The 27,220-nt window shown below is 35.0% G+C and overlaps 1 protein-coding gene across 1 annotated transcript in view; it reads left to right on the top strand.

The window, feature by feature from the left end:
- The window catches only part of TYR (tyrosinase), a 390,102-nt gene that overhangs the window by 182,496 nt on the left and 180,386 nt on the right, over positions 1–27,220 (top strand). The window contains exon 3 of the mRNA XM_044072204.1: positions 6,687–6,834. Within this exon, the coding sequence (XP_043928139.1) occupies positions 6,687–6,834 (148 nt within the window). The remainder of the gene's footprint in view (positions 1–6,686; positions 6,835–27,220) is intronic.

Here is a 27,220-nt window from a genome sequence, read left to right as displayed (position 1 = left end):
TTGGAAGGGAGTCCTGGAATGCCTGCAAGATAAGAAGGATGAAATTAATTTCAATAACTTTGATATGATGCTTTCCCTTACCTTAGTCCACCTGCTCCAGATAATGGTGTCCCACCCAAGACCAGTGACATTGCTTGACATTTTTGCCAGTGCAACAGAGACTTGAAAGAGTCTGCGAAAAGACAGAATTGAACTCGAGTCCAACATAAGAATTGTTACTTGCAGTTCCTTGATATTTTGATCTGTGCATATAGCAACATTGCATGTTGGTCACACTGAACATTGTGGATTCACAGGAGGACCCTCATGAAGACCCTTGAATAGAGAAACATAAAATCTGTAGAAACCATCAGTCTGAGTACACAGAGATGCACAGCTGTAGGTAGTGAACTGCTCTGGATTAACTGAATAACAGTGTGCTGGATGGACTGCATTTTGCCCTGTGGAAGAAAGACTCAACAAGCCAGCTCGTCCAGAGTGCAGTCTATAATGTTGGAAGGCTGAGTGGGCGCATGCAAGGAAAGACACTGGAATGTTGCAGCCTGAGAGACACTGAAAACACGTACATATCTGATGAACACTCTGAGTGCTATGATGAGACTAAATGGCTGCATATAGTACTGGCATAGTAACCTACTGTATGTAAGGCAATTTGTTCCAAGAAAAGTCTAGTTTGACTGGATCATAAAAGAGGACAGACCTGTTTTTGAAAGGCCAGGTCATTCTCCATCATTATTATCTCCAGATAAATCATCATCACTAATTAGTTTATAAAAAGCATTTTTAGTATGAAATATTTTAATTATGCTGAAAATACAGAGATAAGTATAATACTAGATTGTAGCAAAACTCATACAAAGTTGTAAACAGACAAGAGATCAGATTTTGATTAGATGGTACCAAGTAAATAATATAAACATTGGTATGATCAAAAACAAACACAAAACAACTATATCAACAGCAATCCAGTTCTCCCCCACTAACTATACCCACCCCCAGAACTACTTACAAAAATGCACTGTAAGTCAAGAGTAAATCTCTCAAAGTTGAGCAGTTCTAATATTTGAAGATGTGTATATATTGTTAAGCTGAATATCTTTTGTTTTTGTGAATCAAGGATTAATTAAGTTGCTGAAAGAAGACAATCTTCTGAGTTAGGATACTTCATATAAAGTTAACAAAATGAGAATTGATTAAATCTTTCAGTTCTTGGTTCTATAATAAAGTCAAAAATTAGATCTATTTGTGTGTCTTTTTTTGTCAGAATCAAAGAAATGGTCCCATCTGTTCAACCTGCTATCTAACATTTGAAACTTATTTTCTGATGGATAAGTTGTCAAGTTATTAATTTTGCAGGCTGATTTATTTTATGACACTAAAATATCCTACTTCTTCCAACATTTTTCTGCAAATGTGATTTTGATTACGATCATTATTACTATTATTATTATGATTGTAGAAAACATGCATTTATTGTCAGATATAGCCTTTTTAGTGATGCTATTAAGGTAGCCAGGTTTACTTCACATCATTTAAAATAACTTTAAAAAAAGCTATTCTAAAGCTGACAATAAGCAAATTATAAAGAAGTGACAAGGAAGCACTTGGGAACAGTCTGATGTGTTGTATCATTTCAGGTGAGTAATATAAAATATGTAATATTGTAATTTATGAGTACAGCAAGTTGTGAATTATGATGGAACAGAATATATATAGTGCTGGGAAAGTTTGCCCCAGGGCTGTTCCTGGGATTCGGAAGAAGGCTCACTGCTTGCCCTAATTACCTAATGCAGGGTAATCAATCAATAAAACTGTGGCTACAATGAGAAGACCTCATTACCAGCTTATTAGGACATCTCTGAATCACAGACCAGTAGTATCAGACCTAACCTTGCTAGAACTGTCTCTATTAGCCATGTATCTCATGTACACTCTACAACACACCACATCCATGTACACACACACATGCACACAAACTCCCATACGTTATCATACTCACACCCACATCCACAATCAAAAAACAAACCTTTCCATAGTTGATCACACTCATACAAGCACTCACCTATTTACCAGCATGCACAGTCTAATGCACACATCCAGTCTCAACTTCCTATTAACCCCACAGTCACTAACTAATGTGCATGCACTAATGCACACATCCACAGTCTCAACTCCCTGTTTAACCCCACACTCACCTATTCACCAACATGCACACTCTAATGCACACATCCACAGTCTCAACTCCGTACTTAACCCCACTTACAGACGCACACACACACACACACACACACACACACACACGCACACTCATGTAACTTCATTCATGCCCCTACAGACACACACACACACACACACACACACACACACACACACACACACACACACACACACACACACACACATACACACACACATACACATATGCCCACACTAATCACACCACACTACCTCATCTTTGCTGAACTTACCTGGACTGCAAGTATTCCCATAGCAGAAAATGGGTGACTGTAATGGCTTTACAGTGGTCATAGATTTTTCCTAGAGTAAAATTCTACTCGGCCAAGTGATTCCATGGCTCACTAGTCTGAACTAATCTGGAGCCACTGACATTTCTTGAGGAAAGCACATGGTGAACTAATAGTAGAGAAACACCAAAGTAACCAGTCAGCAAGGCTGTCAAACAAAATGTTAACTTTAATCAAATAAATAAAAAAACACTGGATAAGTGCTTTCATGACCTAACTGGTTGCTTCCTCAGATCACTTACAATACAAACAATCAACCATTAAATAACCAAATTCAAAATTATCTTTTAAGACCACATGATCTTAATAGCGGTCTTAAGGGTACACATTCATTTAAGATTTTAGCTCTGTCGCTTTGTAATTCAAGAATCCACTTAGTTTCATTACGTTCAGTTGCAGTTCTAATATCTCCTCCTCTAATTGATAACCTAAGTAACTCTTAACACACAGAATTTCAAGGTATGTTCATCTCTAGTTGCAGAGACATGTTTGGATAAAGCATTTTTTGTATCATGTTTACTAATACTATTTAGATGTTTACATATTCTATCCTTCAAAGTTCTATTAGTCTTCCCAACACAAAAACATTGACATATAGTACACACAGACAGATAAACCAAGTTACTGCTTTGGCATATGGCAAATTGTTTAGACCTGTATACCTTCTGTGTATCAGGATGCTGAAACATAACACATTTGTTGATATACTGGCACACAGCACAGCCTCCACAGGGGTGTTTTCCACACTGATCAAGTTGATGAACAATCTTAGTAACAGATTTATAACACAACAATCTTCTAAGAGACCTATTGGTCTTAAAACAAAACTTTTGGATGTCACCCAGTATCCCCCTATATCTATCATAACACATCAAAATGTGCTAATGCCTATGTATAATGCTGCATATTGAGTCGAAATCATTTGAATAAGTGACACTCATGCTAAGACTGCCCGTGTCACCAGATATAGAACCCTTCACTTGGGGATCATCTGAAAAGTAGGGTTTAGCCCTACCCTTATATTGAGATAATACCTCATCATGTATTATGTTTACTTTATTCACATTATAACCCCTTTTGATAAGAGCATCTGTACATTCAACTTTGCATGTCTAAAAACTGCCCTCTAACTACATTGCTAAAACATGTGGTGGATACATACTATCTTTATGAAGTAAGCTCATTTTTATGACAAGGTTTCCCATGCATCTGTTTATGCAAATCCACACCAGTTTTTACCACATGCACATCCAAATAATCTATGTTGTTAGATGAGAACTTCGATGTTAAATGCAGAAAATTAGTTTCCTGTTGTATGTAATCAATAAAATCATTTAGCAAACCAACATTACCTGTACAAATTAAAAACACATCATCCACAAATCACACATAATAAGGCATAAGTTGTCTATAAAAATTATTACTTTCAAGAATATATAATGACTCCCAATAAGCAAGCACAATATTTATGTAGCCATTAGCACAGGTAGTGCCCATAGCCACACTGACTCTCTTGATATAGAAATTATCATCAAAGGAAAAAACATTATTCTCTAGGATAATATCAAGCAAATAGCAGATGAGATGTATATGTTCACTGTCATAGTTAGAGTTACTTGATAAAAGAAGTCTAACAAACTTGGTTCCAATATCATTAGGGATGACAGTAAATAAGGACACGACATCCAATTTCACAAGCAGAAAAATCACTACACATGTTCTTGGTAGACCATTTATATAGATTAGACAAGAAGTGTTTCATATCCTTAAATACTGTCCCAGCCTTATCCAACAGCAGAACTCTCTGTTTTTCTACATAAATCGATAAGGGTTCAGTGGCCCATCCATGACCTGAGACAACTGGTCACAATGGGGGGTTTACCAATTCCTTATGAATTTTAGGGAGCCCATATATCACAGTGATTGTTGGAAATTTAATTACAAAGTAGTCATATAATTCTTTAGTCAAGGCCCCTTCCATCAACAAGTCATGTAAATAAGAAGGCTTATTCTTTACAACTTTTTCAACTTGTTCCTGAGAGCAAACTTCATTAAGTTAACTGATCAGAGAGCATTTTTATACATACCAGTGCAATACGTCACAGTATCTGTGACCATCACAGCACTGCCCTTATCAGCAGGTCTGATCTAAATGTCTTCCTTTGAGGCTAATTCTCAGAGGGCTTTATATTGAGCCAGTAAGTTATAAAAACCTTTCCTGTGCATTTTAGTGAAACAAACACACATATGCTCACATAATTTAAGAAACATCTTTTTTTTTTATGCAGTGACCCACAGAAATGCATATTAGCTGATAATAAGGTCGTTTATGATTGCATCTAACATGTTTCTGAATTGAAAAATACTGTATTGTGGAAATAGAGCCTTTTTGCTGTAGTCCTTACCATGAGCTCTCAGTGCCAGGGTTCTTTCTGAATCCATAGAACAATTGTTTTCTTAATTGTGTCTATTTAGCTCTTAACTGGCTGAAACTGTAAGATAATGTTTTTATTTTGTATCCGTGTTCTTTCTACCCAGACAGTTTCATCACAAAAGTTAATGATTTCAAATGGAATTGTTTTAAGATTATGTAAAATGTAAAATCTTGTCAAAAGTATAGCACTTTTACATTCCTTTTTGCTGCATTTCATGCCTGTGAGTCTCATATTGTGTATTTATGTATAAAACTGAGATTTTCATTGTTTTTTTCAAAGTTGTAGTATAAAACTTTCATTAATATAAATAATTTCTGCCCATGCAAAGCCCTGACTATAACCTAGATATCCCAAGTTTAACTACTGAATCAGGAACTGGACGATCCAAGAAAGGGAGAGTAAAAGTGAATGGCTAACACTGGCTGACCAATCTAGTGGGATGGTATGGTGGTCTGTTAGCTGGTTTTTCACATGTAAGTAGTGGTATGCAGGTTAACAAAATAGCATCCATTCAAAAGATGTGAGCTCAGCTTACTAAACTGGTAATGCTGGAGTTCATTAGCAAATGGACAAGACCATTCATGCTCATTATGAGGGCATAATAGATGCACGTCCTGACACGAGTTTCCCACATTAGCCATTATAGGTCAGGGGAGAGTCTAAAATTGAAAAGCCATTATTGTTTGCATTGTTCGATGCAAGCAAGGGCATGGATACCTGCATGGTTGCCAATGCCTACATGAGAGTATCCTGCAATCAGCTTTAACTTCCATGGCAGAGACTCCCCGAGTGATGGGGAAATAAACAGGTTCAACACCCTTGTGAGCAGAGCTTGATAGTCAGCAGACATTGAAGGAGAATAATGTAACAAAATAAATAAATACCTACATGAATGCTACCTCTTTAAAGTTCAACATATGGTCAGTTCACGACATTTAAATCTATGAGAACAGTGCAAGGACATTTTACAGGAAAAATAGTTCAATATTATCAAAAAATAAATTAATGAATTAAACAAAAAATGGAACTGACCTCTTTGCAAAGAACAGAAATGGCCCAAACCAGCCTCTGTAGGGCAGAGATAGGCTTACTCTACTTTATTCAAAGTCCATCTAATTGGTGGAATTTGTTTGCTATCTTGAGTTATAGAAAAGGTGGAAACGTAAGTCTGTAATTCAAAGTAATAAAATGGTGGGAAGAAGTAAAGCAGAACCTCACAATGTAATATGCATATAGCATCCTGTGTTAGATGCACAATTTTATTGAAAAGCAGGTAACTATATTACTTGATTACATAAATTAATGACTACAAGGATGAGGACAAGCATGAAAGAAGGTGGATGAGCATGTTTAAATTACTGAAGCAAAAATATATATCATTAAGATGTTTGTTGTGAACTATAAGTGATCCTTGAGACGCAAGAACTAGTTTAGTAATTGTCTGCACGTGTACAGGAAGAGTTATTCAAGCTAGAAAAAACTTTCTCACAATCTGGTACCATGTGCTAACCAAACACAAAACAGTGATAACTGTAACTGTTGTGGATGTGCACTAATAGACATACTTAGAGTGCTGTTGGTTTTAATACTGTTTCATGATATCTTCTCTCTTTCTCTTCGTCAGTGGACACAGAGTAGCCTTCCATGTTTTATTCAAAATGCTCTGTGCTGTAAATTTCTGGTTTTGTATTAATTGTGAAATTATTTTACAATTTCCTTTATTCAGGATTTGCAGATCCAAGCAATGGAATTGCAGTTGTTGGGAGAAGTTTGATGCATAATGCTCTTCATGTCTACATGAATGGTTCAATGTCAAGTGTACAAGGCTCTGCTAATGATCCTATATTTATTGTTCACCATGCCTTTGTTGACAGGTAAGGATTCCTACACCCTTCTGTAAATGTGTGGACTTTAGTGCAACCTGTAACCTAAAAAGTTACTCATTTTCTTATGTGACCCTCTGGTAATCACACCTAAACCAATTTAATTTCTCCGCACACATACTGCCAATGAGAAAAAACTGTTCCTTGTTGGACTTCACATGATATTCATTATCCCATCAATAGTAAGCATATCCTTAGATAACTGGCCATAACATTTACCCTATAAGATGAGGATATCTCAGCTTATGGTAGGCTCGGCAATCTGAGACATGAAAGAAAACTATCAGCAGCTGAAGCAACTTCTGAATGATAACATTTTTATTACTTTTAATATTATTCTACTACTCAGGTCTTTTTATTCTTAATAATATCTGGAATTTCATCACACTGCTTAGAAAACACCTTGGAGTGCCTTAAAAAGTCTAAGAAGAATGGTCAAAAAAATCAATGGAAACAATTAAAAAGGAATGCTCTAATTACATAAGTATCTACAATAAATGTCTAAGCAGTCAGGTTTATACTAAATGCAGCAATATACAATACTGAAGAAAAATGCAATACTTTAACAATTTAATTTTCAAAACTCTTTTCTTTGATATACATTTAAAATCAAAACTACCACTGAGAGGAGGAAACGTGCATGCCCCAGATGCCATCTGCCAGTAATATTCGTTGCATCTCATTGCATTTACATTATCACCTCCTCCTGGAACCAGATAAAACATAAAGTTTAATTTAGTGAAGCACAGATACAATATAACTTGCCTATATGGGGCAGTTTTTGGAATATCAGTGTTTTTATTGTATAGCTATATTGCAATAAATTAACTGTCAGATTGAGAAGATAAGACCATCTAGTTTACCCTTTTTAGTGCCTTATTCTGCCCCCACTTCCATTTCTGTCTTCCCCTTTAGCCTTTCCCATGTTATTCCCCTGTCCCATGCCTCTTTAATGTCTCTCTAGATGCCCTGTCTAGAACCATTTGGGTTATAAACGTCTTTGTGAAAATATATTCTGCATTGTGCCCTTTTATCCCGCCTCTTTCCTTTGTGTTCAGAATGTCTATTTCCATCTCCCTGACATGATCTTGTGCACCAATAACACAATCCTTCACTCAATTTTTACTGTCTTCTATTGCCTTTTTTTTGTTTTGGAAGGAGATTTAGCTGCTCTAACCTCTGGTCTTATCCCTTTACCTCTCTCTCATAGATATTCTGGTAGCTACCTATGAATTCCTTCCAGGAAATTGATATCCTTTTCCTTATATGGATTACAGAACTGCATTCAAGCAATGGTATGACCAGGGTCTTTCAGAATGGCAAAATTAACCCTTTGCTTCCAGAAGTTGTTTCTCTGAGGGTACTCACCAGTGTTCTCTTTGCAGCTGCAACTGCTCTCTTACTCTGCTGACAGTGGTATAATCCAGGGATGACTAATGCCTCCATCTCTGTAACCCGCAGTTCCACTCTTTACAGCTCATACATTACGCTAGATATGTTGTGTCCAAACTGTAATACTTTGCAGCTGTTTGCACTGAACATCAAATGGCATTTCTCTACCCACTAGTTACCACTTCTCTACCCACTAGTTAAGCCTTTCTAAATCCTTTGCCAGACTCATCTTCCATCTTCTTCTGCTACTTTAATTCGTAACTACCTGTATTTGTCATTTTGTTCTACCTCCTCTCCACTAATTTGAGCCATTCATTCTCTTGAGGCAAAAATCCTGCATCCCATTTATTCCTCTAGGGTATGAGATGGATGAATTGCGGGTGTGCAGCATCATCCACATGTCAGGGATCAGGTCCCCCTACGTAACTACTCCCCATTACAGTTTGTGGGTTCTACTGTTGCTGCTCACAGGGGGGTTCATGTGTGCTACCACAAATGCCAGTATCCTGGTAGGCAGTACAATACTCCAGCATACTTTGTCTAGGCTCATTGACACAGAGGGATGCATCTGCTGTCTTGCAGGTGTCACCAATGCAGCAATGTGAGCTGTCACACTCTCCTCTTAGGATTTAGGATGGACCCTTGTGGCAATCTACCAGTCGCTTTATTAACACCTGGCACTGTCCCCCTCACAGCCATGATCATACCTAGGTCATATGGTGCCATGTGCAGTTTCACAAACTGGCACCCCCCCTCAAATCAGAATTTAAGAGCATTAAATAAAGATAATCTCCTTAAAGTTAAATCACTGAAAACCCAAAAAGAAACCTAACAAACTGCATGATACAAATGTGACAAGTAGCTTACTAAAGTGAAATCACTACATGCCAAGCACTTCAGCAATGTCTATGAGTACAATACTGCCATCCATTTATGAAAGCCGCAATATCCTCAAAGCTTTTATAAAACAATACAGTGCTACATCAATGCATCACTGGTACCTGATAATTGCTCCCCTCAATGTCCTGCATCTGGGGCAGCCATCCCCATCTCTGCACCTAGTTACAGCTCTGCATGTATCAGGTGTTCCTTCATTTTGTCCTGCCCCTCTCTTCCAATGCAGCTCCCTCCTCTAGCTTTTGTTTATGAAGACAGAATTAAAGTATTCATTTACAGCCTCTGATTCTAGTCCCATGTTTGCACCATCTGGCCAGGTATATGCTTCATTTACTTTTTTTCTGATGGGTATATAACAAAGTCATTGCTACTCTTCTTGAAGCCTTTTGCTAACTCCCCTTCAGCTTTTGTCACTGATGCCCTTACTATCTTCATGTTTTGTTTTGTTTGTTAGCCTCCTTGTACTGCACCTCCTCCACCTTTACGATCCCAATACTGATTGATAATCTACAAATAATCCTCCTCATATAAAAACAGTTGCAACTAGTACATCCAGCCATGTAAGCCAACTGTGTCACAATAATGGTACAGCGACTCTAGGTCTGTAAGTTGTTTGTTTATTGGGACTTTGTTACTATTGAAAATAAAGCAGCACTTAGGACCTAACAATGCCAGTATAAGTTCCATGATTTTTCAAGAAAAACACATCTGACTGTACATTAAGTGATTTATGCAACAATAATTTTATATTATATTTATTTTATTAGTGATTGCTATTATGTATTGATATTATTATATTTCTTATACTCCTGATTTTAGACAGTTGTTTATGGTTGGTAGTTTTTATTTAAAACACATGTTTTTGTCAAAGCAGTTGAGTTTTGTTCATGCAATATCTTATTTATACATGTTAAATAGTTTTGATCAGCTCTATAACTGTTATACTGAAGATTCAGGCATTATAAGCAAATTTATGAGTTTACCTGTCAAGGATGTAGGTATAGTAAAGCTTTATTTATCATTTGGAATTAATTTCTGCTATTGTTTTTGTCTTCTTTTCTGTCTTAGTATAAATGCAGCTTTGAGCTTGGGTATTATTTTTATTTGGGGGGTTAAGTCTAAATATAGAAAAGCTACTGTTTTACATTATTTTGTATAAGAGTTTGAAACATGTATGACACCACTGCATTAATAGCTCTGGAGTATGATTAGATAGATTAGAGGAATTAGAAATCAGGAGATTTTGGAGTACTTAGGTAAAGTTGTAGACTGTATGTATAACAAGTCAGAGTTGTGGGTTGGCATAATGGTTAAGGTGTTTACTACACAAACACAAGGTACAGGGTTTGATTCTCACCTTTGATTAGAAAGTGGCTAGGTTTAAAATAACCTATACGTGCATCTAGCCTAATATGTGTGTATGAACTTATGAACACTTGAGACCAATATACTGATAGCTCAGTAATACAAAAGGTCACCATTTTGCTTGGTATTTGTCAATTTCTACCAGATACTCACGTCTCTTTCAAAAGTGACTTACTTCTGTAATTGAGAAAGTCAATTTTAATTAGTAGGTCTCATCTCCCTTTAGAGCTATCATTAGTGTTATCCTTCTTAGTGCCAATTAATGAATTACCTCCAGCTAACGAATTGATTGGAAAGTAAAATGCAAACATTATAGCACTGTCTGAGCTATATGGAATCCATCCTGATTATTTATGCTACTTTGGAAAGAAGGATCATCTCCCTTCCCAAGTAATCTTTGAGATAGTCTTCCCAGAATGTATGGTGGTAGCTATATTTAATTACATAGGTATACTTAACAGTACTGTGCTATTTCATATACAAACAACCATACGCTCCACAAGGATGGCATGCGGGGTCAAGCCAACAATGTAAACCACCAACGACCAGCAAAAAATGATAGTGAACACGCAGTAATGAAGAAATAATGATTATTTATTTATAATTCCTTCAAATCAGACGGTTTGGCTATTCAGTTTTATCAATGAATACAATAAAGTTATTGAAAAACTTTATTGTATTCATTGATAAAGGCTGAATAGCCGAAACCGGTCTGGATTTGAAGGAATTATAAATAAATAATCATTATTTCTTCATTACTGCGTGTTCACTATCGTTTTTTGCTGGTCATTGGTGGTTTACACTATTTCATATACAAAACATATCAGCCTTGCTGAAAACTTACAGACTTTTTGCACAACAAACCACTTGTAGATCTACCTTCAGCAAAATAACTTTGTTCTCCATTTATCTTTTGTTGAAGGCAAACTGTGAACCTTTACTGCAAAAAGAGGTATGCATCTGATGTCACTCTAATCTGCTGAAACCCATGGCCTCTACTTCTTTTAGGAACTGTGCAAAGCTGAGATTCATAGGGTCCAGTATTTTCCTCACAACATCAGAGTAAGATAGTGTGAAGGCTGGGTTTATCTTAGAGACATTTTAACCCACTTCAGATTATTGTAAAGCAATACTAGGCTACTTAGCTTGCAATGATCAGAAAGATAACATAGTCTCCTTAAGGATATAGTCAAAATGGTGCACAGGAAATATGTACAGGTCTGCACTGCTCACATAGACCATGAGCTTACTGTCCTTTCCTCTACTTCCCCTTTAGAAAGCCACATACATTTTACAGAATATATTTAAAATGCTGAACAGCCAAAACACCAAATGGCAAAAGATTGACCAGAAAAGATTAAAAGCAATAAGCCAATGAAATTGTAGTAAAGCAGTGACTGTTTTTTCTCTTTTCCCAAATGTAGTGCTATCTCACAGTTGGTATATATATAATTAGTAGGAAATGTACACGTCAAGTTTGTCTATATTTTGAGTTTCAACCTTTTGTGGATGATCTTTTGTTGTTCTGTGTTTTGGTCATTCGACATTTCAAATGTATTCCCATTTTTCCTTTATGGACTGGTTGGTGAAAAAAAAAAGTTTTGAAGCTATTATTTTTATTCTTAGAGGTAGGAATGGCTTAGATGGATAAATTGCAGGCAAAGGTCATTACGATGAATAACTCATCCAGTTAAAAATAATACTTTCATTACCTATTTATTGTAAATCAATGCTATTGTAGTGCAATCCATGACAGCATTCACAAATATGATTGATATAACTCAGATTACAGAGGATGATATGAGATATCAGACAAAGATTTGCATATGCTACTAACAAAGCCATAAGACTTAGATGAAATGGGAAAAAACAATTTAAGTTAATGCTTGGTCTGAAGAGCAGAAAGCTGATGTCATACCATTGGATCAGATCTTTCAGATTATACTGGCTGGGTTGTGAATACTATGCCTGCAAATACAAAATGGAACATCGTTGATATTTTCAGTAGCATTTTAAACTTATTCTATAAAGTCTGACCTAAAAAGTACAAACAGTACTGGCCTGTAAGAAATTATTATGCCTTCTGAAGATTAAAACAGTGGATCTTGATTTATTTAGCATTAACACTTGGTAAAAAATGGTAAACAACAAAATAAATGAAATGTACTAATGAACTGAATGAAACAAAAAAGAAATCCACACAGATGTCACAGGAAACTTTTAATAGTGTTTTGTTTTTGGCACTTTTATTCCAGGATCAAAGAAACTTCATCAGAAAACATCTGGGCGACATTTTTTTTTGTTTGTTTGTTTTTTTTTTGTTTTGTTCACTTAATAAAAATAGTCACCTTCCTTATACATAATAGCATTGCAACATTTTTCATTTACTGTGTTTCACTAATAAAGTAAATTTACTACTTGAGCAAATAATTCCACTAAGCTACAATCTTCTTAGAATCAACCAACTCCCAAAAAAGAGCAGCTGAGGTGGCAGTTATAACAATGTTCTCCTCTAAGACAATCCCCTCTTTATTGAGTACTGCAATACTGGAAGCATCCTTACAAATCAAAGCCATAAAATACTTTGCATCATAGCTCTTTACATCCTCCCCAATTGGACAACCATACCATCCATAATCAAAGATACACTTTCATGGTTTTCAGCTAATATAGCCAATGGAATCATCATCTTATGGAATGTTAATGTCAACTGGACATTCTCAGGCCATTTATTCAACACAACCATCCAGAATCCCTCCTCATCTTACTGTCAGCTTTGTAACTTCTATTAATGATTCAATGTATTAGGTTCAACAAAAATAGTTGTACGGAAAGAATTCTAGATTGACTCTTCACCTTTAACTCAGAAAATATAACCCAATCTGGACTTTTGTCAGACTCTCTAAGTAACCACCATCTCACATATGCCAGCTATATACTCACTATATTCTCTAAACCCACTTTAATCGACTTCATTAGGAACTTATCTAATTTGAATAAAAGACAGAGAGATGATAGGCAGACTGTCACAGTCTGGAAAGAATAGGGAAGCTACTGGCTTAGCTATGTACTAGGCTAACTGCCCTTGTGGGTCATTTTAAACCTAGCCACTTTCTCTTTCAAGGATAAGACTCAAACCCTGTCTTTTATGATTGTAAGGTGAACACCTTAACCATCAAAACAACTCCCACACTAAAAAACTAAGGATGTAATCCTCAAATTACAGCATCTTTTACTTCCACTGTGAAATGCAGTAGCTGTTATAAAGCCTTGTTTGGTACAAGTTTCTATATATTATGAGGATGTTTATTCCACTTACTTACTACATGGACATCATAAGTCAAGTTTCTTTGTGTATTGTCTCATCTATTGACTTGCATTAAGTTGATGACAGTGTAGTAAAATACCCCTGAGGGGGCACACCTGTTCACTTAATGCTATATATTAATTAGAAGAGTTGTAGGCACTGTGCAGTTGATTTTCAAGTGAGGTTCAGAAAGGTAATGCTAACCAGTTGAGCTAGTTAAAGATTTCATATTGGTGAAAGTGAGAAGGTACACCAGTGTACATTTATGCTATAGGCCAGCTCAAATTTGTATGTGGCTGTTGTAAGAAAATTAGCACAATGAGAAGCATACAGAATGCTGAACAGTAGGAAAACATGGGTTCTCTGGGTCTGCCTTTTCATTCTCTAGTTTATGGTCCTTGGTTCTTTCATGTATTGCCTCATTTTCTGCCTCTTCATTTCCATGTTTTTTATTTATTATCAAAGAATTTGTGATTCCTATTCCCAGCTGTTTCCATCATTCTGTCCTGCACACGTACATTCTACCACAATCTGTACCTCATCTCGCACACTCCTTTCCTTCCTCTGTACTCTAATCCCTGTTGCATATTATGTTAGCCACTTTCTTCAAAGGGAGGAAATCAAGTTGCTGGATCAGCAAAACAAATTCTGGAGACAGGCTAAATTTCTAAGTGGGCCAAAAAAAAAAAGCTTCACTCACTTCCTCGTCATAACCTCTGAAGATTTCCTGGAATAATTAATCAAGTTCCCTCCATTTATTCTCTTCAGATAACATCCAATGCCAATCACTCCTCCCAAAATCTATCTTCTCTGATCTATTTCAAGCAGATAAATGCAAAGGTAAAAACCTTACTAGAGTAAATCTCAACTAATGTAAAAACAGCAAACAAAAAAAAAAACAGCCAATGACGTGAAACCCCAACGGAAAGAAAAAAGCAAACAGAAATCACAACAGCCAAATGCAGGCAACCTCGTAGGCAAACCATCAAAAAAAAAAAAAGGCAAATAAGTTTATTAGGCAAGTGCTTTCATTCTATAACCATTTAGAACTTCATCAGACCAACGAAACAGTGTCTTTACACAATTTAAAAATATGCGCATATTCTCACCTGATCCAAATTGACCAATCAATTCCATGCAATATAAATATAAGAACTTAAAGGAAACCATAGTAAAACATAAAGGTGTATCAAATAAGAGATACTTTTAAAAAAACATTTAATGTTAATATTATCATTTAAACTGGTGGTTTATCCCCCATTTAATAAAATTTCCCACATAGTGCCTTTACATTCAAGCATACAAACAAGGTTTCCTCTACGATCTACATGATTCAAAGTGTCAGCCACAAAAAAAAAAAAAAAAAAATTACTGAAATAAACAAACAAATCAAAAGCTTAATAAAATTTACTAAAGCAAAGTTTGAGTCTAAAATAGCTATTCAAGCCAAAGAGAGTCATAGGAGTAATGTGCTGATCTGATTGTGATTGATGATACCTGCAGTGAGGCTGAAGATATAGTGAACCTATTGGATGATAAATTTAGCTCTAACTTTACCCCTTTCTCCCCTATATCTGCCCCTCAAGATATACCTAAAATCGTCTCACCTCTAGCTATCACAAAAGACCAAATCCTAAAACTGCTATCAGAAGCTAAAACTACTGCAACAGTAGATCCTGACAATATCCCTGGATGCATCTTAAATAGTATGAAGCACAATGTTCCCACACCCCTAGTGAGACTATGCAATCTTAGTCTCCATACAGGTTTTGTACCAAGTGACTGGAGAAAAGCTATAGTCATTTCCCTGCATAAGGGAGGGTCTTCCACATACCCAGGCAGTTACAGACCCATACGCTTGAAGAGCCTCATATGCAAAACCATGAAAAGACTTATCAAGGAATTAATTAATCAGGACATGGGGAACCTCCAAACACTAGTTTTGTCTCAGTTTGGGTTGATGACGTGCAGGTAATGCTTACTCAAACTGGTGGATTTTTTGAAAAAGTCACAAAAGCAAGACAAAATTGTACAACCTACATATCTCTACCTGTCCAAAGCTTTTGACACAATTCTGCACTCTGGCATAGTGGAAAAGCTAAATAAACTTGGGAAAAAATCCTGTGTCACCCACTGAATTGCCAACTGGCTCAGAGATAGGATGCACATAATCAAAAGAGGGGAAATTACCTCCACAAAGAGACCATCCACCATTAGAGTCCCCCAGTGTTCTGTGTTGTGACATCTCCTGTTTGCCATCTACTTTTCTGAAGTAAAAGCCAAAACCATAGGGCTCTGGTTGAATACATTTGCATATAACCCAAATAAATAACTGATGCCAAAATCATGGACTGAAACTAAATGTCAAAAAATGCATTATTGTACCCTTTAGGAAATCATCTTCACCAGTGAACTACCAGACTGACAGTACACCCCTTAGTGTTGAATAGCTTCTTCAAGATTTGGAAATGTATGTGGACAGTAACCTAATTTTTGACCAACATGTGCCCACTGTTGTATGAAAGTCATTCTGTATTGCACAGCTTATAAACAAAGGGATTGTTTTTCTTTCTAGGGATGCCATTGCTCCCCTTTACTCAAACCTCTTTAGACCAGTCATTGAATATAATGCTTCCTGTTGGCATGCATCTGACAAAAAATGCAACCAATGGAATGCCCACAGAGATACATTGCTAAAAGGGTATAAGGCCTAAACCACATGTCCTACATAGACCAGCTAAAAACCTTGTCATTATCCTTGGTATCCTACAGACTACTAACAGATAATCTGTGACTTGCATGCCAGGCATCCTCCAACCAATTACTGATGGATTTACTGCATATCAGCAGATCAAATGGCATCAGAAATACTTGGTGTATGAGCCTAAACCTCTTCTGCAACATCAACAGAAAGGGAGGAGGGTTAGGTATATTTTGTATAGGATCTGTTGCTCTGAAAGAGAATCCTCATCCACATAAAACAAAGTAAATACCTGTCCATATTCAAGTACAACTTGGATCTATGGATTGGAAACAAAAAAATTACCCCAGGACTGACCACCTGTAGTACTGATGGACAGAGGTAGCTCCAACCATAGGATGGGTGAAGCCAATCTATAACTAAATGTGATAGATCATTTCAAGCACAAGGAAGGAAATTGTCTAGGCTTAAACGTCCCACATACATACCTAAGAAGTTATATGAACATAAGTATGAACCACAGAGGTGTAATTTACTGAATTTAACATAATTAACTTGTTGTCATGAGAAAAGTCATTAATTCTTTCTTGTAATAAATACTTCTAAATTCAAGTCTTCTTTATACTGTATTAGAATTGTATATTTCAGAATAAGAATATGTTTTGGTTTTGTAAATGATTACACAATACTAATTAATTAGATTGAGAATGATATTGTGATTTGAATACAAAATTTCTAAAATGTTATCTAAAGCAAAGGATGCTAGACTTTGAATATGAATCTATTTATGTTTGTCTAAACAAATTTTAGATTAAATTATAGATTTTAAAGATCCATTATCGAAACAATTAAACCACCAAATTAAGCCTTTTTTTTTCCAACTTTTGAGTTCTGTCCTATTAAAGTTAACCTTTAGAAAGTTGGAATGAGTTTATGATGTAGGTTAATACATACTATTTTGCATATAATTGCAAAATGCATGCAATACATAATTGTCTTTTGTGCACTCATTATAATGTATCATTTTCATTTTTGATCAAATAGCATTTTGAGTAGTATTTTTCAATTTGACTAATATTTTTTGTCAAACCAGTGTACTTCTAACTTTAAAGAAGCAGCCTTTTCATATGTTTCTAAACCAGGGAATTTTGTACTTTTTCTATCCCAATCTCTGATATGATGTTTAGAAGCAATTCTAGGCTTTCTGGATGACCATAAAATTTTAATAGATTATTGTTAGATTTTTTAATTGAGAACTGGAAGGTGATAAGTAGTATAAATAATGTAAATTATTTAAGTAGAGATGCCATTTTGACATGTTGGAGTCTCTCGTCAAAATTATTTATCTAGTTATTCCAACTTTGAATAAATTTATTTCTATAATGTATTTTCATAATTCATATCTCTTACAAATTCCCAAGATTTCCCTGATATAATACCCAGCTATTCCACCAACTTAGAATCTTTACCTAAAAAATTCAGAGATTATTAGATAGGGAATGTTTTGTTAAATAATACATTTTTTTGCTTTATTACTGTTAAAATTGAAACCTGATAAATCTTCAAAATAATTATTTTAAATAATTTTGGGAATAGTTGTGTTTGAATTAGAAACTGTTAATAACATATTGTCAGCATATAGCAAAATCTTTGAAAAGTAAGCACTTCTTAATTGAAATCCCTTAATATTATTATTTTATCTAAAATTATGGCTACAATTTCGATACATAGGGCAACCAACATAGGACATAGAGGTCATTCTTCTTTGACACCTTTTAATATGTCAAATGAGTCAGATAAGAGCCAAATTTAACATAAGCTTTAAAATCCCAATAAATATTCTTAATCAGAGTTCTAAACTTTTCAGAAAAGCCAAAATATTCCAAAGATTTGAAAAGAAAAATCCAGTTGATCATCTCAAAACCATTTTCTGTGTCCAAATTTATCATAGTTCATTATTTTTCTTGCTATGTAAATCTAAAATGTTGTTAATTGCTTTAATGTTGTCCTGAATTTGACTTTTGAGAATGAAACTAGTCTGATTGTTATCAATCAATTTAGGAATAAAGGTCTTTACTGTATCTACTAAGATCAGCATGCATATTTTTTAGTACAGATTTATTTGTTTATTTTATTTTACATTTGTTGACCAGGATAGTCTGTCTGGGTGTAAGCCCATTTACAGCGGAGGCCCAGGGAGAAAAGCTCCAATAAAACAAGAACAACATTGACAGGTACAGTGTCAGTTTTATATAGAATTTAACAGAAATATATAGAGACAATAAAGAAAGTACAATATATAATATGCACTTTAGTGAAAAGGAGAAAGTTATTACATTATAGTAAAGTTTTATATATATATATATATATATATATATATATATATATATATATATATTTTTTTTTTTTTTTTTTTTGAGGGCAGGGGTCCATCTTTTGTTGATCATTTTGAGTATATTTTAAGAATTGTACATATGCATACCCTGACAAAGGAAAAGAAATTATCAAATTATACTCTTATTGTAGGTAGCTGATAGGTGATGTTAATAAGTGGGAGTGGGGTATACATGAAGACTATAAAATTTAGGGCATGAAATTTGATGTGGGCTTATGTGGTATTAGCCTATTTGGTGCAGGAGCAGAGCCAGTTGTTAGTGAGGTGGCCTTTGAGCAAAGTTTTGAATTGGTGCAGGTTGGTAGCATTTAGGATGTGTTGAGGGATTGAGTTCCAAAGTTTAGAAATGTGGGAGTAGAGCATGTCCCTGGCTTTATTGTTATTTTTGGATAGTTGGAGGAGTGTTTTGTGTGAGGATCGGAGTTGCTGAGTATTGGCATATGGTTGGAGTAATTGCTATAGGGCTGGGGTTTGTTTTGGCTGGTATATTAATTGGTGAGTAAAGACAAGTTGGGTATAGGTTAGTTGCGGGAATTCTAGCCAATTTATTTGTTGTAGGACAGAGCAGTGGTGGGACCTATATTGGGAGCTAGTGGCAAGCTTGGCTGTTTTATTATAGGCTGATTCAAGTTTGGTAAGGTCAGTTTTGTTAAGGTTTGTAAAGATGGGAGAAGCATAGAGAACAGTAGATAAGAGATGAGTCCTGGCGATGCTTAGTCAGAGATGTTGGCTTTTATACAGAACATAATAATTTATTATTATTATTTTTGTATTTTGGGGTTATTGGAAAATATTTCCAGGAATGAAGAACTACAGAATTAACTTGAATTACATTTAAAGCATTAAGAAACAAACTTGTAACTTTTTGAAGAAATGTTTTATATAATTCTGGAATTACACTGTCTATACCTGGAGCATTATTTAACTTAAGGAACTTAATCTTCCATTTAATTTTTAATAAAGTAATAATTTAAAAAATGTTATTATTCCTACAACTGTAATTTTAGGAATACTTAAGTTGCTTATATTTTTTAATTCTTGAGAATTGTTAGTCAAACAGAGTTATTTGAAATGTTGAGACGTCAATAATACAATTTAAATTCAAAAAGAATATCTTATAAATTGTTTTTAGATTTATTGTCTTTAGAGCTTATAATATTAGTTATATGGTGTTTCTTGATGCATCTTAGATCTTCTTATAATAATATGCATACCTTTAGGAGTCATAGCATAGACCATTTTTAAGCTTTTCTAGTGCTTTAGATATTTTTATATTTTGATAGAGATTATTGTTATTATTATTAAGATTTCTTATTTGAATTAATAAAGTCCTATTTATTACCCTCCTGAAAATCTTTTTAAAGTTTTTGAATTTCTTCTTGAATTTGAATTTGGTCGTTGGCCAGAGTTTTTTTTTTTTTTATACTACTGTGAAATTATTTTAACATATAAATGAGTTTTAAAACAATTCTAAATCATTAATAAATATGTTTCTCTTTTCAGGTTAGTATCCAAGAAAAGGTTAATTTTACTTTAAACCATGGATTAAAATCACCAAGCTTAGTAATATAGGCTGGAATTCTTGAGCTATAAGCTATGCTTAGAATTAATTTTTAATTCCATAATGATATTGTGATCTGAAAGTGAGCAATGAATTATTTTTAAAATATGCAATTCTTGATCTTAAGTCTTGAGAGGCAAAAACCTTATACTTTCTGGAATGTGTACCAGAGACTTGAGAGTAATGAATCAAAACTAAAGCATCACCTTTTTTAAGGAAAAAGTATAATTCACATTTAAGTATTCTGTAGGCTTTGATTTTTGGATCCCCTAAGGCACTAGTTTCAGATTTCCCCACAATACAATTAACGTCTCCACCAGTGATTAAACTACCTTTCATATTTTCTAAAATATAGTTTAAATTAAATGTAGGTGTCTTATCTCTCATCCCTGAGAAACAGTATGAATTAACAAGAGTCTATATTTTGGTATTGTATTCAATAACTGTCATATTAGATAAGCCATCAAAGTCTTCTTTGTTGAATAATATTTTTGGCATAACTACATTTTTTTCTTCCACAGTATTAGTTCCCTTTTTTTGCTCTTAAAGGAAGATTGAGATGTTGTTGTTTGTCTTTTTGGCGTTTCCCAGTTAGGGGTCGCCACAGCAGAGCTCCAGTCTGCTAATGATTGGCAGTAGATTTTTATGGTGCCGAGTTGCCAGCCCGATGCCCAACCTTCAGCAAAGGCACGCCCATTTACGCATGTCTTTCGGAGGCCACTCGACTGCGGGGAGACATGCAGACTCCACACAGAAGGCACTCCAGCTGAGAATTGAAAAGGAGAACTTCTTGCTGTGAGGCAACAATGCTACCACTGTACCACCATGGCTTTGCTCGCTGTACCACCGCGGCTTTGCTGTACCACCACAGCTTTGCCTTAAAAGGAAGATTGAGATAATATTTCATAATCTGAACATTTAAATATTTCTCTTTCTTCAGTTCTAAAGTGAGTTTCCTGAAGAAATACATGTGCTCTGTTAATTGATAAATATTTAATTATATTGTTTCCATTTAATTTCATTAATTATACCATTAATATATAATGATATAACATTAAAGTTCATATTATGTAGTATTTGTAAAGTTTATAGTACTTAAAATATTTTTATAATATTGTAATAAGATTATGCTAAATAACTTGGACTCTTCTAATATTTCCAGTGAATAACCTGTAAGTAAGAGTAAACTGATTGGAAACAAATGATATTTATTTAAAAAAATCCTTTAATGGTATGCATATAAACTTTTTTGAAATGTAGTAAAAACGGCATAATTAAATATATGCTAATAAATGTAAAAAAATACAGTATATCCATGGAAATCATTTTGGTTCCTATCTCATCCAGGAAATTCTGATTAAAATACTGTTTCAGTCTCATCCCAACTAATGTGAAACAAAAGAAATACAACATTCCTCTAATGTGAAGCTTCTTCAGCTAAAATCTTTTTGAAATAAAAAGTACATTTTAAATTATATTTTCATCTAGAATTTTACATAATATAACTTATTTTTATCAATACAAGAATTGTTACAATATGAAAACTATCAAAATATTAAGTAAAAGATGAGTTCTTACTTACGGTCAAAATATTTGAAATGAACTAAAATATAACTTATACCATACATTGCACATTCAAATTTCATCTCTGAATTGTAGTAAACTTTCAATTTCATAAGACTGGTGTACCAGCCTGTTATACCAAAACTACAAAGTAAATAAATAAATCAACTGACTTATTGACTATTTGATTAATAAAATTATTTTGTTACAATGCTAAAAGGTTCTCCTAAATCAGAATTTTTCACAAATAAAAATGCAAATTTAAACACACACTAGATTCCAAAACAGTTGCTCTCAGTGAAAGCCTTTCTCATTCTGAAAAACATGCATTCAGTGTGAGTGACTTAGTTCACTATAAGGCCAATCTGTAAACAGGCTGCCTATGGGAACCAGATTCCAAAACACCTGCTCTTAGCCTGCTCTCAATGTATGTAGTCACTTACCATTTACACTGAGAGCAAGTCTTTTGGAATTGGGGCCATAGTCTTCCTCTCTAAATCTTGTTTAAATGTTTATATTAGCTTAAGCAATTTCTTATCTTTCTAGATTATATGTTGCTTTGTTTTATAATAAATATGAGGAGCAGCATAACTGAGCTTATGAGGTTTATTGAAACACTGTTATTAACACTGTCATTAGGATTATGATTTAAACTCATATACATGCATTGTGTATTGATGAAACTTCACGGTATGTAATAGACAGCAAGATATATGTAAATATACACATACTTCATTTTGTGGCAAAAATCATTTCTCCGTTTGCTTGCTTTTCTTATTATATTTGCTTCCAGTTCAACTTGCGGAATGATGGATTAGTTGGGGATTTTAGTTGTTTGTTGTTTAATCTGCACTTGACAGCTACATTCCAAGATCATCCATCTTGTATCAGAATGTGTTTACTTGGTCTTTCCACATTGAGAAACACTCCACTGAGCTCAAAGTATGGTTACTTGTTGGATAGATGGCATAGGAGTCAGTTTTCAAGCTTTTTTTCTCTGCTATAAATTAAGAATGTTTGCAAGACTCTGTGTTCACCTCCACAGACCCTATCAACACTTTTCAAGTGTTTCAACTGCATCCATACCCATCCAAGCTAAGATAGGAATATTTTTCTGACTTAATGCACTTGTACTTGCTCTTGCTTTATACAGTGATCACTACTGTTTTTGAGCATTTTTTTAAATGTTTGTTTAATTTTGTTGCCAAAATCATAATTTCTCTGTTTCTTGGCTTTTCTAATTCTGATTGCTTCCAAATCACCTTGTGGAAGGGCTAATTAGCCTGGGACATAGCTGTTTGGTAGTTGTCTGTTGGTTAATTTATACTTTAGAACTACTTTTGATGTGCATTTACATTGAGAAAATCCAGGATCATCCATATTCTGGCAGAAGGTATTTACCTGGTCTCTTTGAGTTGTGAAGCATTCCAGGGAGCTCACAGTGTGGATGTTTATTAGCTAGAGAGCATAAGAGTAAGTTTTTAAGTGTTTTTCTCTGCTATAAATTAAACAAGTTTGCAAGGCTTTGTGCTCCCTTCCACAGAGCTCAGCAATACTTTCCAAGTGTTTAAACTGTATCCAGAACATGTTCTTGATTTACTGCACTTGTGATTGCTTTATACAGTGATCACTACTTTTTGTGAATATATGTAAAGCATTAATTTAATTTTGTGACAAATTTTCATTTGTTTGTTTATTTGCTTTTTTGGTTCTGTTTCATCCAAATTGTTTTGCAGACTGGTGACTTATCCAGAGACTTAGTTTTTGTTTGTTTAGTTTGCATTTGAGAGTTACTTTTGCTGTGCTTTTACATTAAGAAATTACAAAATCATCCACTTTGTGGCAGAAGATGTCTATCTGGTCTCTCTGAGTTGGAAAGCACTCCAGAGAGCTCAAAGTGTGGTTGTTTATTAGCTAGAGAGAATAGGAGTCAGTTTTCAGTTTTTTTCTCTTATGTAAATAAGGTGAATTTCTGTGGAGTTGCTCACCAAGTAACAATTTTTAACAGTGCCCTGTATAGTAGCAAATGCCTACACAGTACAATGTTCCCATAAAGTTAGTATTAAAACTGAAACCTGTTAAACAGCATTGCATTGCATGGAATTAGACAGTTTCCACATCAATTAGCACTACCATATCCTAGCACTATGTAACATCTTGCCCTTAACCCTAGAAACTATGCTAGGAGACCTCTGTTAAAAAACATTTCTTAATCCTAAACAGCCCATATTTCAAGACCAGACAACATGGATATGCAATTTTATAATGTGTCTGTGGCGAGCTTTGTAGATTTGGTCATCCAAAGGCAATGTAGCAATTGTCCCATGTTCTCAAACAACCAGTTAATCATTAAAGAAAATAACACAGTATGCGAGAGATATAAATACACAACTTATTGTAAGGCAAAAATCTCACATACCAACAAAGTTATCATGAATTCCCACACTGCATACCTCATATACACCCCTTATGATACACATAGATTGTTTTATACTAAGATTTAAAAGAAAACTTCCCAAATCTCAGACCTCCAAAGCCATCTAATGGTAAAACTGCTCCTCAGAAATCATTGAAACACACACCAAAAGTAGCACCAAATATCTTACATAAGCCTACACCCAATGGTACCTCAACAGCAAAGCCCATAAGGCAAGCATATACTTTACCTAAAACTCTTGTCATTTGGGATGCCATTGTGTGACACACAGATGCCCCACTCACCAGGTTATACAAGGATAAGATAATGGTTAATTGCTTATCTGGAGACAGGATACCCAATAGCATGCATTCACTCAAGTCACTGTACCCTAGGTACCAATATGTGTCTGTCATAGTCCATGTGGGTGTAAATGATATCATACATATCCCACTGGACTATATGGAAAGAGACATAATGGATCTCTTGGAATATGTGTCACAGATAAGTATGTACCTTGCATTGAGCAGAATTCTACCTTCACTAAGGATAATGCCACAGTATGAATATAAAATGGCTGATGTTGATAATTGGCTTAGTTTCTGGTGTCACTCCAGAAGACTCCAATATCTCTTAGCATGTGAGAATATGGTCAAAAGACCACATTGCTTTGCCAAGGATGGGCTGCACCTGTCACTCTAGGCTTTTGGATATTGTCTAAAACTTTATCCACTTCTTTAGAGTCTTTCTTAAAAAAACGCCAAAAAGACAGAACTACCAACATAGTGAATAAAATCCACAAGCAATCTTAAGGTGTTACTGTTTAATGCTAGAAGCCTAAACAAAAAAAATGCTACACCCTTCAAGTCCTCCTCACTCTAGAGAATATAGACATCTGTGCTGTGACCGAGACTTGGTTTGAAGTTGTAGAAAGTACTCCAGTTGAGCAAGGCTACAGTGCCTTCCACCTATTTAGACAAAAAACAGCACAGACTGGAGCTAAATTTGGAGGCATCTCAATCTATGTTAGCAATAACCATACGTTCAAGGTGATTAAACAGGATACCATGGAGCTCATCCACGTGTAAGTCATCATAGATAAGATCCATCACCACATCATGAATAGCTACAGGTCACCATCTATGCCCCTAGAGTCTCACAGCTCTTAACTAAACCTACTAGAAACATTTACCATCCAACCAAGCACTCTATTCATGGGTGACTTTAACTGCCCCTTTATATACTATGAAACTTACACTTCCTCAAACTCACAAGCACAATGTTTCTTGGACTTTATTAACACAAAGATCCTGGAACACTTAGTGCACACTCCAACCAGAGGATCAAGCATTCTGGATCTGGTACTCAGCAACATGGGGGGAACATTGCACCCCCCCCTTCTCACCTCCTAACTAGTGAGGTTGAATCACAAAGCTGTCTCCTTTGAAATAAAAATCAACCCAGAAAATCCCACTAAAACAGCAACAGTTAGGATGTATTCTAAGTCAAAGTACATCCTATTAACTCATTCTCTCCAACTGAGCTCTTGAAGTTTGTTCTGCAACCACCAATAGGCACAACCCAAGCTTTTTGATAGAATAAAATGATATCCTCACATTTCAATCACATTTTCACATCTCTGGAACCACAGAGGTTGATAAAAAAGTGTAAATATCAAACTCTTCAGCACAAACTATTGTGATAGTTGTAGCATTCTTTAGGTTCTTGGTTTTAAACAGGATTTTATAAATCATAGCCAATGTAGTAACTATTAAGTTTGCAATATTTTCTAAACTGCTAACAATATCTCAACAACCACTCACATTACAGACGTACTCTCATTTGAATTTTGTTCATCCAGCTTAGTGCTTTTATATAATGTGAGGCAGCTCTTTTTGTGCTATTTGGTTGTTGAGATAATTAGAAAACATGGAATTTATGACAATATAAATAATTATTATACAAAAAACAATTATTATCTCTTAACTTGCACTAGACAGAGGTAAAAAGTCAATATGGTTGTGTTTGCCACTGTATAAGCTTTAAGATTAAACATTTTAGTGCTTTGTATGTAGCATAGTTTTGGAATTATTAATATAAATTTGTGCAGTCAATATTTCACACCTACAGGTGTCAAGAGGATATAACTGAACAAATACCTGGAGGCATCCCTTGGCTGTAATGAGTTAAGTGATGGTTTGCCAAAATTCATCAGAGTCCCTACACAATCATGTGAATGTCTGTACAGAGGCTGCCATACCTACCAGAAGTAAACCCAAAATGAACACTTAAAACAAACCCAGTGTTGGAATTCTCAAATACATAGGGTATATAATAAAAGAAAAAAAAATTCATTATCAAATCAGGAAGAGCAACTCCTTTAAAGACAAGTGTTCTACGATACAACTAGACAAGAACCTAAGAGGTCTACTTAAGTCCATCAAGGCCAACTACGAAGTCAGAATAGCTTTATAAGCTAAGGGAAGTCATAAAGCCTTCTTCAGCTAAGTCTGGAATTGTAAAGGTAACACACAGTAGTGTGCTGAACTGGTGTTGAATGGTACCACCTTTATCAATCAGGGTGACATAGCAAATCTTCTGGCTGATAAATTACACTGAAACTTCACCCCCACTCCCCCAGCTCCTCCAAGTGAAATCCCCTCAAATATATGTTCCCTACTATTAACAGGGTGCTGGCAGTGCTCACTAAAGGCAAGAACACCACCTCTGTGGGTCCAGACAACATCCCCAATTGCCTCTTGAACAGTCTAAAATATGCC

This window comes from Protopterus annectens, chromosome 5.part0 (genome assembly GCF_019279795.1).
Source record: "Protopterus annectens isolate FY-2018-M chromosome 5.part0, PAN1.0, whole genome shotgun sequence".
In the NCBI taxonomy this organism is placed as follows: domain Eukaryota; kingdom Metazoa; phylum Chordata; order Ceratodontiformes; family Protopteridae; genus Protopterus; species Protopterus annectens.
Note: the sequence above shows the minus strand (reverse complement) of the source record. Positions and strands in the feature narration are given on the sequence as shown.